At 39.5% G+C, this 12,826-nt stretch overlaps 1 protein-coding gene across 2 annotated transcripts in view; it reads right to left on the bottom strand.

The window, feature by feature from the left end:
- Positions 1-12,826, bottom strand: part of ppp1r21 (protein phosphatase 1, regulatory subunit 21) — a 46,954-nt gene that overhangs the window by 19,426 nt on the left and 14,702 nt on the right. For both annotated transcript variants that reach the window (XM_034185661.1, XM_034185662.1), the window contains exons 2-8: positions 11,589-11,657; positions 9,710-9,856; positions 3,237-3,338; positions 2,966-3,130; positions 2,797-2,855; positions 2,401-2,495; positions 2,116-2,168 (exon numbers count right to left, since the gene is read on the bottom strand). In XM_034185661.1, coding sequence (XP_034041552.1) covers positions 2,116-2,168; positions 2,401-2,495; positions 2,797-2,855; positions 2,966-3,130; positions 3,237-3,338; positions 9,710-9,856; positions 11,589-11,657 — 690 coding nt within the window. The remainder of the gene's footprint in view (positions 1-2,115; positions 2,169-2,400; positions 2,496-2,796; positions 2,856-2,965; positions 3,131-3,236; positions 3,339-9,709; positions 9,857-11,588; positions 11,658-12,826) is intronic.

The raw sequence follows: 12,826 nt of genomic DNA, 5'->3' as shown, positions 1-12,826 counted from the left end.
AGAACCAGGTTCAAATCCTGCTTATGTTACCTATTTGGGCCCTTGGACGAAGTACTTTAATGTACACTGTCTTACTCCGCTCAGCTGTAAATAGGTACTGGCCTAAGCTGGGCAAGTACTGTCCATGGGGAGAAGTAGACACTCATCTGCTTGATGCAATGGAATCCAGAGATAAGCACTTCATATAAAATTGCCTGTGCTGCTGCTCACAGTGCTCCTATAAGAGCATATTTAGAGTCTGAGCTTAAGTGGAAATAAAGTGCAAAGCATGAAGTAAAGACTCTAATTCAGTCGGGCCGTTCCGGGTTTTCAAGCAACTTAAATTGTTCATTAAAGAACCAACAAGCCTCAGGGCCTATACTGGACTTACTTATTTTTTCATCTGCATTGTCCCAGTCCACCCAGCTGTAAATGGTACCGGCTTTGGCTGGAAAAGTAACCACTCAGGGGAAGTCCTAGACTTACTGTAAAAGCTTTACCTTACATTACCCCAGTACTGCCATGATGGACGTCAGGGACGAAGCTATTCTTTGTCTTTCAGCTGCCCCAGTTTTAGTTCAGGGTCACCAAATAGAATCAAGCACAGATCTGCATTGGGATTCGACATGGGTTTTACACTGGATGCACTTCCTGATGGAACTCTATTTTACCTGGAGCAATACACACAGTCCCTAATCTTCTTAAGAAGTACTAACCAGGACCTACTCTGCTTAGTTTCTGGGATCTGACAGGATGACATACACAGAGCAGAGCAGCTATGTCATCAGACAAAGTTACACTTATAAATACAAGGATTATTGTTAATACTTGGATGAAAATCCTTTGTAGTCAATGACTTCCTTAAGTCTAGAACCCACTGACATCAAAAAATGCTGCGTGTCCTCCAATGACATGCATTGCCAGGCCTTTTCTGTAGCCTCCTTCAGTTACTGCTTGTTTCTTGGTCTTTCAATCTTCAGTTTTGTCTCTGTAAGGATGAGGTCAGGTGACTGATGTGGCCACTGAAGAATATTCCTTTTTTTTTCTGAAAGTCTTGGGCTACGTTTGGCAGAATGTTTTGGGTCATTATCCCTCTGCACTGTCAAGCACCATCCTACCAGTTTGGTAGGTTTTGGCTGAGTCTGAGCAGACAACACATGTTTACTTCCATCACCAGTTACAACATCAAACAACACCATGAGGCCATTTTCCACTAGCAGACATACATCTCCATGCCAGAACATTGCCTCCATCAGGTTTAACAAATGATGTGGTATGCGACTGATCATGAGCTACACTCTTCTCTTCTCATCATTTTGGTAGATACTAATCTTGGTTTCATCTATCCACAAAAATTAAAAAAAAATTTTTTTTAAAAAGGGGCAGGCTTTTTGTTTTGTTGTTGTTGTTCTGGCAGAGCCTAATGTGGCCTTCCTGTTCTTGAGTTTTAACAGTGATTTCCACCTTGTCATAAACTGTCTGTTCTTACATTCATGAATGCATCTCTTGATTGTAGACTTTGACATAAGCCTACAGATGACATTTGAGATCTTTTGAGCCTTCTTAGATCTTTCTTTTGGTCTTTTGGTGGTGCTTACTTCACCAGTGCATTCCTTCTTTTTTTGTAGCAAATTGCTGATTTGACCACCAATAAAATTGCTGCTGTCTGACAGATTTGTTTTTTCAGCCCAAATGTAGTCTCCTGCACTTGCATCAACATTGAGAATACCAATGAACAACTTCCAAATGTAAAATCAATGCTTGAAATCATCTCCAGACATATTATCTGCTTTAGTTGGAATAACGAGGGAACAGACCACACCTGCCATTAAATTGCTTGTCAGTCAATCATCAATTCACCTCTAAAACCTGTGGGATTATGCATAAAAATTGCTGTAATTCCTAAATGGTTCATGTGACATCTTTATTAAAGTCCCTGAATTAAAACTGGAGGTCTACACTACAAGCACATTTTGATCGCCTTAGTTGAATCCACTACTGTGATGTACAGAGACAAAAATACAAAAACTGTTTCACTGTGCAAATACCCAACCATAATTACACAAGTATTCTGTTTTGACCAGTAGATCACAAAGTGCTTAAATAGAAAATTAAATAATGCAGTCTGTCACATACCTGATGTCTTCGATTGTGTGGTGGCACATTTAAGCTGTTGTAGTCACTAAATTCTGAAAGATGGAAGAGAAAATGAGTTAAATCACAGGAGAACCATTACGGAGTCAACAAACACTGTCTAAATGGTTTAGTGTCCCTGTTTCTGTGAGTAATACTACATTTTGTTGCAACATTACACTGTTCACTCCGAGAGAATGTTGCTGACTGAAACATAAATGTCCTCTCATAGATGTTGGCTGCATTGCAAATGTAACCTTTGCTTTTGTCAAAATGCCAGATACTCACTGGTGTCATTGAAGGGCACTTTCTCCTGGATAACACTGCTGCTTTGTTTCATCTGCTGGCTCAGCTCAGACTGGCATCGCCTCAACTGCTGCTGACTGCAAAGCAAGTAGCAAAGGGTTAAATGGATGAGTTTTAGATTTGGATCATTAATACACAGGAAATTTAAATTCAGTAACACTAAATAATAATGTAAACCTCAGCATTTTATCAAAACACTTCCAACTGGGTGAATATATATAAAATCACACACACAACTTCACTGCAATACCACTGAGATGCATAATGTTTCCCTGATAATATATACAGAAGGAGGAATACAGATTCAGATTTTGCAATTCAGTTTCTATCATCTGCTGCATTTATTTGCAATCTGGAAACACAAAAAAGAGGATGTACCACTCTTCTGTCCGCATTCTACATTCTTTTGCTTCCCTCTCCAGAGTCTGCGCTTTCATCTGTCAGAAAAAAAAAAAACATGACTACATACATATGCTATGATGCACTCTGACAATAACTATATCCTCTAAGTCAGAGTACTTGCCCTTTTCTGCTTCTTCATTCTCACCTCTAAGCGTGCTTTGTCACTCTGTAACCTCTCAATATTTTCCATGTACTTCGTGGTGAGTCCATCCACAATGGCCTGGTGTTGTTCAGATTCTCGCTCCAGTTTCTCGAGTCGCGACCTCAGCTCAGCCTCCTTCCTCTTGTGCTGCTCATCTGCTTCATAGAACTGAGTAGTATACAACCGGAAAGAAAAGTAAGGCTGTCACAAGCAAAACATCAGCAGGTGTTTGCTTAAAGTACCTTGAATGCAGGAGGACAGCATAGCAGCTTACCTGGATATGAAGCCGCTCATTCTCTTCTATCTTTTTCTGCAGGTCCTCATCAAACACACTCTGGGTCTGCAAGCCATGCTTTGAGGGCGAGTCCCCTTTATTCTGAATAAGAAAGATAAAACAGAACTTGTTCATAAGGATTCATGAAATTCACATTAGTAGTTACGTGTTGTGTATGTATTGGGTAAGTAGTTGGTTTTATAGCTGTATATGCAGTAGTTAGGTCCATATATGTTTAGAAATAGACTGTTAGTTATTTTATTCAGATACTGCAACTGATGCTAAACTCAAGCAAATATGAGTTCAGATTTTCATCTTTGGTTTGACCAAACAAATTAGTTAAAGAGCACAGTTATTACAGCTCATTTTGTATAAGAATCCCCCAATTATAAGAGACCAAACGTAATGAGGCAATTCAGCAGTTTCATGGCTTTTGTGTTTCACTACCTCAACATTTCACAGAGGTAAGCAGATAAAAAGTATGGTTGACTTCAAAGTGTATCATGTGCATGTAAAATCAACATTAAAGTCCAAGGAGCAGTCACTGCCAATGAAGCAATAAAGGCTGAAAACAAAAAACTGAAACATTAGATGAAAACTGGTTCATGCCTTTGTTTCATCTCAAAGTTAATGCAATGTACTGTTCTCTCACCTCCCACATTCTAGTGTCAGAAGTCTACTCTTTAATTGGTTCAAAATGCAGCAACAATAATTTTAACCTTAACCAGGAAATGTAATCCCATCACTCCAGCCTTTGCTTCTTTGTACTGGCTGCTGGTCTGCTGTGTGTTACAGCACATCTCAAGGTTTTGGTGTAAACATCTTACATGATGCGGCACCCACTTAGCTGACGTTGGTAAAGCTTTATGTTGTGTATCCCGTCACCTGCATTATTAAAATGCAGAGCTACTCTGAAATCTCAGGGTGAGGGCTTTTTCTTACCATGCTTCGTTTTTAATGGAACAGTCTGCAGTTAAATTCTGTCAAGTCTTTTGAAATCTAGACTGAAAACATCCATTCTCTTAAGGGCTAAGACAAATGAATGGATTACGAACAAAGAATACAAATATTTGTGTCTCTCTGCACCTTGTCTTGCAACTTTTTATATGCTGCCTAAGATCCATAAAGAAGTGAATAATCTACCCAGCCACCCCATCATCAATGGTTTCAGGACTCTCTCTGAGCCGCTCTCAAAATTTATTGGCTTTTTCATCAAACCCCATGTGTCTACTTTACCTTCATTTGCATAGGCTATCACAGATATGCTCAAAAAGTTATTTGTTAAAAATATTGGAGATGCTTTTCTTACAGCCGGTCTGCTCTGTGTCAGCCTGATCCCGTCAGATCTCAGAAGCTAAGCAGAGCAGGATCTGGTTAGTACTTGGATGGGAGACCTCTTTGGAACACCAGCGGCTGTGTGTGTTTCTCCAGGTAAAACTGGAGTTGCGTCAGGAAGGGCATACAGCGCAAAACTTGTGCCAATTACCAATGCGGATCTGGTTGTATCCACTGTGGCGACCCCGAACATAAACTGGGAGCAGCCGAATGACCAACAACATTGGAGATGCTTTTCTTGTAACTATGGATGTGGAGAGCTTGTACACTTATACTGACCACACTGAAGGCCTTCAAGCCATTGAACGTTTTCTGGGATTGAGATAACGTCACCTACAACTCACTGAGCAGACACTTAATAATGTGTTCTAGGGGACTTCAATGGGGGCATGTTTTGCACCTAGTTATGCACATTTGTTTTTAAGTCACTGGGAAAAGAAATTTATTCATCAGTAATCCCTTCCTTGAAAACTTAATCTTTTACTACCATTGCATTAGTAAATCCCTTTAGCTGCTCCCTTGTTTTCACTCAGGGTCACCTCCGCAGATCCAAGTTGGATCAGCATGTTGATTTGGCACAAATTTTACACTGGATGTCCTTCCTGGTGCAACTCCACATTACACAGAGAAATGTGGCAAGGATGGCACTGAAACCATATATTATTATTATGGCTTTATCTTGCACATGCTGTTTGATGCACATTTTCTTCTACTCGCACTCATCTTGTGTTTATTAAGAGCTGACATAACATGTGAATTTCTCCATTGTGACATCAATAAAGTCTTATCTTAAACCAACTGCACTAACCACTTGGCCACCACCGCTGCTTACTGCCATGACATTGATGTCTTTTTGTGCTTCAAAGGTACAGACTCTCAACTGTTGGACATCCACAAATACAGTGGGGGAAATAAGTATTTGATCCACTGTCAATTTTGCAGGTTTTCCCACCTACAAAGAATGGAGAGGTCTGTAATATTTATCGTAGGTACACTTCAACTGAGACAGAATAAAAAAAAAATAAAAATAAAAAATCCAGAAAATCATATTGTATGATTTTTAAATAATTAATTTGCATTTTAATGCATGAAATAAGTATTTGATCCCCTACCAACCAGCAAGAATTCTGTCTCTCACAGTTTTTTCTTTTCAGTTTTTAGTTTTTTCTTTAAGAAGCCCTCCTATTCTGCATTCTTTACCTGTATTAATTGCACCTGTTTGAACTTGTTACCTGTATAAATGACACCTGTCCACACAATCAATCACACTCCAACCTGTCCACCATGGCCAAGACCAAAGAGCTGTCTAAGGACATCAAGGACACAACTGCAGACCTGAACAAGGCTGGGATGGGCTACAGGACAACAGGCAAACAGCTTGGTGAGAAGACAACAACTGTTATGATTATTTATTAGAAAGGGGAAGAAACACAAGATGACTGTCAGTCTCCCTCGGCCTGTGATTCCATGTAAGATCTCACTTTGTGGGGTAAGGATGATTCTGAGAAATCTCAGAACTACACAGGAGGACCTGGTCAATGACCTGAAGAGAGTTGGGACCATAGTCACAAAGATTACATTAGTAACACACGATGCTGTCATGGTTTAAAATCCTGCAGGGCAGCAAGGTCCCCCTGTTCAAGCCAGCACATGTCCAGGCCCATTTGAAGCTCACCAGTGACCATCTGGATGATCCAGAGGAGGCCATATGGTCAGATGAGACCAAAATAGAGCTTTTTGGAATCAACTCCACTCGCCGTGTTTGAAGGATGAGAACAACCCCAAGAAAACCATCCCAACCGTGAAGCATGGGGGTGGAAATATCATACTCTGGGGGTGCTCTTCTGCAAAGGGGACAGGACGACTGCACCGTACTGAAGGGAGGATGGATGGGGTCATGTATTGTGAGATTTTAACAAACAACCTCCTTCCCTCAGTAAGAGCACTGAAGATGGGTCATGGCTGGGTCTTCCAGCATGACAATGACCCCAAACACATAGCCAGGACAACTAAGGAGGGCTCTGTAAGAAGCATTTCAAGGTCCTGGAGTGGCATAGCCAGTCTCCCGACCTGAACTCAATAGAAAATCTTTGGCGGGAGCTGAAACTCCAAACCTGAAAGATCTGGAGAAGATCTGTATGGAGGAGTGGACCAAAATCCCTGTTGCAATGTGTGAAAACTTGGTCAAGAACTACAGAAAACATCTGACCTCTATAAAGGCAGACAAATGTTTCTGTACCAATTGTTAAGGTCTGATTTTCTTGGGGATCAAATACTTATTTCATGCAATAAAATGCAAATTAATTATGTAAAAATCATACAATATGATATTCTGGATTTTTTTTTCAGATTTTGTCTCTCACAGTTGAAGTGTACCTACGATAAAATTTAAAGACCTCTCCATTCTTTGTAGGTGGAAAAACCTGCAAAACTGACAGGGGGTCAAATACTTATTTCCCCCACTGTATGTATATTCCACTAAATGTAATATAAGAATGACTTTACAATACAGTCAGAAGAAATTTGTTTTCTTGATTTACTGAATAGCAAAGAGCACAATGACAGTGACAGACTTACATTCCTCCATGTTTACAAAAAACACTTATGTACATGTGATTGCTTAGTTTATTTTTTAATAAATTTGCAAAAATCTCAAAAACTTTTTTCACATTATCATTATGTGGTATTGTATGGAGAATTTTGAGGAAAAAAAAAGAATTTACTCCATTTTGGAATAAGGCTGTAAGATAACAAAATGTAGAAAAAGTGAAGGGCTATAAATGCTTTCCAGATGCACTGCAGATCTTCAGAAATGTAAGAGTGGTTTAAGGAAAGGGATATAAGGCACAGGTGGTCAAATAGGCCCTGCACAGGGCTATATAGTGCAAAAAGCAAGATCTATTTTCTAAAAGACAAAAACCATAGAAGTGCCATCAGGTCTATTTTAAAACCAGATTCAGCAAAGTAAAATTAAGTATGAAAATTAAGTACATAATTAAAAGGAATAGGGTCATCTTACCAAGTGATCCTTGATTGAAAGAGGTGACCCTGATTCATTCTGTTTCAGACAGGCACCTACTTTGACAGACAGACTTGTTTGTAGTCACCTAAAAGCTCAAAAGAAAGATCACTGGCTCCGCAAATTCAAAGGGAACGACCAATGTGGTAACTATAATCATTGTGAAAATGTTGTTGAAATGAGTGCTTTTGTGGATGTGTTTTCCACTAGACAATTTACAATAAATTCTTTTTCCAACACTAACAATATTTGTAGTTTACAGACTTGAGTATGAGTGTGAGTGCTTTTATGTCAGCAGAATTAAATGATGACTCAGGGACAGAGTGGCAAAGCGCAAGAATGTTGTACGGAAAAGGAACCCAGCCTATCACATGGCAGTCCATTATCAATGAGCAAGAGACTCTTCTCTTTCCTCTCTTAAAGTGATGGCACTGGAGGTGATCCTAAAACCCCTATAGGAGGAAACCAAGCTAAAATCCTCCTCCAAAGTGAGACATTTTGGATCAGTATGCTGAAGGCTTTAATGGAAAATGTGACTTTTCTCCCTCTTTGTCATCTGTGGGCTCTCATCCATATGCCGCTATGTTTTTTTTTTTTTTAAATGGTGTATTTCCATGTTCTTTAATTTTTATATCCTTGTTGTTTACTGTGTTTTTAATTTCTGGTGACTTATTTGCTGATTTTATTTGTCAGTCATGATCTTTTGACACGAGGAAAGCGCTACCCACTTAACAATTATGGGTGCCTATGTGTGCTTTACTTCCTGGTTTTTATGTCATGAAGGCCATTATGGCTGTAACCCTTAGGCCAGGTAATTTTAATCTTTCTGCCACGTTTGATTAAAGGCTTCTTATTCCCGCCGCCAACAAAGTTGGGCGGAGATTGTGTTTTCACCCCTGTTTGTTTGTTTGTGAGCAGCCTGGAGCCCACAATTTTTCATATATTGTTATGAGGTTTTTACTGAAGATTCATAACTAGAAGCCAAAGTCAGAAAAATCTTGGAAAAATCCATATCTTTAACACAGAACAATTTTTCATAACTTCATAACTGTGTCAAAAAAGATCAAATTTCTTTCCTATATGAGAGCGTTATGTAGGATGGTATCCATTATCAACTGAAAGTTTGACCCAGATCTGATCCAGATTACATATTTTGTGGCCATTTAAATTTAACACTGAAAACCCCATTTAATGTATACGTATTTTACATTATATCTTAATCAAACATGCCCCAATTACTCTCATATTTGAAAGTGAGGCGCAGACTGGGACTCACTATCACCTGGCAAAGTTTGATCTGGATCAGATCCAAACTGTGGATTTTGTGAACATTTGAATTTAATATGGAAAAGCCTATTTGGGGTACATTTTGCATTATATCTCAATCAAAAGTGCCTCAATCACTCTTATTTTTCTATTATGGATTTACTAACACCACCAAAATTGGATGGACGTTCCAATTTATGCCTGTCTGTCTATCTTCCAGTTATCAGTTGGAAACCAAGTGCATGCACTAAATACTCCTGACATTTGATCACAGCTAATTTAGCTTATGAAAAGCCACTTGTAACAGGACTTAGACCTTGAAAATTTTTCCAAGGTAAAATTTTGTGGAACTGGACGTTTGTGGTCTATGAGCACGGTGCTCTAGTTTTTTTCTTTCTTTCTTTAACAGACTGCCTTTGTCCTTTTTTTTGTTGGTTAACTTATTTATGATTTTATTATAATTGTTAAATTTGTTTCATTTCATGTGGCCCATAGATGGGGTTTCTCCCTCATGTCTGAGAGCATGTGGTGATCAGCTGGCTCCTATCTTCACCAGATGATAGGAGACTTCAAGAGAAACCCACCATCTCTGATCAGATGAAACAAACACTTGGTGACAATCAACATAAGCTGTAGCAATGCACTCCACATATTTATACTTACTGTTGTAATTCCCACACCCAATTTTATGTAAATATCTTATAACACTTGAAAGTCTGCACTTGTTCCTAGTCATTATTTTGTTTAAACTCTAATATGCTGTGGCAGGTTAAAAAAAAACAAAAGGCTTTGTCAATTTCCAAAAATTCATTAACTGAAATGTACTTAAGTTGCACTTCCCTTTAAAGCTCACCTTCCCCTTTCTGCCCTTGGCTTCACTAACAGCCAACTCCTCTTGGAGAAGCTCCACCCTTTTGGCCAGCTGTTGGTTTCGGAAGCTGAGACTGTCCATTTCTTGCTCCAGCTTTCTGAGGCTTTGGTCCCTCTGCTTCAACTGCTCCTAAAGAGGTGGAAAATGATGAGATATAACACTGGAAACCTGCCATTAGATTTACAAGAAGTTTTAAAAACCAACATATTAAGAAAATCACTAAAACAATAAAATATGAGGACTGTTAGAAAAGTATCTGACCTTTTTATTTTTTCAAAAACCTGATGGATTTGAATCACATGTGCTTGCATGAGCCAACCTTGAACTTTCGTGCGCATGCGTGAGTTTTTTCACGCCTGTCGATTGCGTCATTTGCTTGCAAGCAGCCTTTGTGTGAGGATGGGTGTGGCCTCGTCGTTTTTTCTTTGCAAGGAAATGGTGGAACGACTGGAGCAGTGCGACTGCATCAAATTTTGCCAGAAACTGGGCGACAGCCAGGTGGAAATCATTCTGATTATTCAGACGGCTTTCGGTGACGATCCTATGGGCATCACACAGATTAAGGAGCGGTACAACCGGTTTAAAGACGAAGATTTGGCCATGAAAAGAGTTGCAGCGAAATTCATGCCGATGGCTTCGGCACGAAGCTGCTGACGGAGCAAAAGCGCCTCTGTGTTGAAGTCTCACAAGACATGCTGGACTCCTAAAAATGATGCCCACTTCTTCCACCATTCGGAAGATTCAGACGGCTTTCGGTGGCTTTTCAGTTGTGTGACTATCCGAGAAATTGTGGAAGAGGTGGGTATGTCACAACATGTCCTGTGAGGCTTCAACACGGTACCGCTCCTTAGTCTGTGTGATGCTCAGAGGATTGTCACCGAAAGCCGTCTGAATCATCCGAATGGTTTCCACCTGGCTGTCGCTCAGTTTCTGGCAAAATCTGATGCAGTCGCGCTGCTCCAGTTGTTCCGCCATTTTCCTTGCAAAGAAAAAACGATGAGAAACTCCACCCATCCTCACACAAAGGCTGCTTACAAGCAAATGACGCAATCGACAGGCGTGAAAAAACTCACGCATGCGCACCAAGGTTCAAGGTTGGCTCATGCAAGCACACGTGATTCAAATCCATCAGGTTTTTGAAAAAATAAAAAGGTCGGATACTTTTCTAAGACCTCGTATCTACATATTACTGCTATACAAACAGATAAAAAGTACTGTGTTGAACGAAAAATGTGAGGTGTTAAGAGCTGTCGTACAATTACTCAAACACATCTAATGGCAACATTACACTACACTAACAGAGAAGGGATTTTAAACTTAGATCTATATGACATCATATATTGAATACAGCTGAGATGTGTACAGCAACCAGCGCAACTCAAACGTGTGACATGAAGAGGCAAGAGCTTGATGTTCATTGTTCTAACTGATCCCTTTATTGGGTGATTTCACCAGTAAGCATCACTATGTGTTGACTGTCAGAACAGGATAGAAGAAAAATCACCTCACGACAACAGCGACAGACACACAAGAAAGTACTCTGAATTAGTGCCTAGACTCGCCTCAAAATTTAATCAGCTCTCCTCTATTGTTGGGTAGAAGTGATTTGGTGGGGAAAAAAATTATATTGTCACACTTTGCAGTACTATGCTCATCTGGAAATCTTGGTGATGGACTCATAAAATACTGGAGAATTTGGCATAATCAGGTGCGCCGCCGCCGCCCCCCCCCCCACACACACCCACCCACCACCGCACAACAAAAAAATATTTTCATTAGGGAGTACATGCCTACATTAGGAATACATGTTGGAGATGTGGGTCTCATCACTGAACTTTTCCCTAATTTCAGTGATACTTACTTTTAGTGAGACAGAATTTGCCTGTTCATCAACAACACCTTTCTTCAGCACCTGGTTCTGGGCACGGAGCTGTGAACATGCACACAGAAAAATATTCAAACAAAATAAATAAAACATAAAACATGGTGAAAGACCCAAATTCTGTTTCCTATTTAAAGTAAAATGGTGTTAATAGTGCTTCCATTTGAGAAGTGTATATGGCAAGTGAATGTAGATGAGAGGGGCAAATTCTTTTTATTAAGCCCCTTTCACACCGGGCCAACGTAGAGTTGCGTAAATCGGTACATACCTACATTGCTAGATTTTATTCATCCCGCTGAACTTTGCTGGTAGTGAAGCTTCAAAACCACTGAAGAAGAAGAGGCGGGCCAAGCTTTCAAATCCACTATAACTCCTCACCAGTGGTGGGCACAGTTCCGATAACCGATCTAATATGTTTTCATTATTGGATTATCTTTTTAGATAACTTTAAAAACCATTATCGGACTAATTATCTTGCGATAAATTTTTGCCCGATAATTTTTAGACCCATAACGTGGTAAATAAAGCTGAACAGCTACAAATATTTATAAAACTTAAAATCAGTTGAGCACCTACCTGTTAAGTGTTTTGTAGCTGATGTGTAGTTCTACCGTCTGCAAAACAAAGAGCTGCTTTAAGAAGAAACCGCTCTATCCTCTGCAGGCAAAGGAGAACTGGTCCCAAAAAAGAAGAAGAAAAAAAAAAAAACATTTCTCTTAATGCCATACTGATACGCGTCCAATATCACCCAAGTCATCCAGAGGCATACATTTTTAACTTATGGTTCAACTTTTAACCAAACTAATGTCGGACAAGTTATTTAAATTAATGTAATGTCTGAAGTTTTATAAAGTGAAAATATCAGATATATGTTTTAGTTTTAAAGTAATGTGCTAATTTTTAAGGTTTTAGTGTGGATATATGCTGTGCCCAGCAGTGCATTATGGGTAGGATAGGGTAATCTCAGTACGTTCACGACATGAGAAACGCATTTAAAACACTCTGATCAGGCTCTATAGACAACAGCATTAAACTCTAGTGCCTAAAACTCTTGTGAATATATTCTCTGGGTTTATAGACGTTATTGTGTCTGCGTTTATTAAATTCCACGCATATTAAATGTAGCAGACACGGATTATCTGGAATTTTGTTTTGGCATGTTTTCAAGGTCTCTACTGCCATCTACTACCAGTAGTGTTCATTCGCCCTATTGACGT

This window comes from Thalassophryne amazonica, chromosome 13, assembly GCF_902500255.1.
Source record: "Thalassophryne amazonica chromosome 13, fThaAma1.1, whole genome shotgun sequence".
Lineage (NCBI taxonomy): Eukaryota > Metazoa > Chordata > Actinopteri > Batrachoidiformes > Batrachoididae > Thalassophryne > Thalassophryne amazonica.
This window is presented reverse-complemented; position numbering and strand designations above follow the sequence as displayed.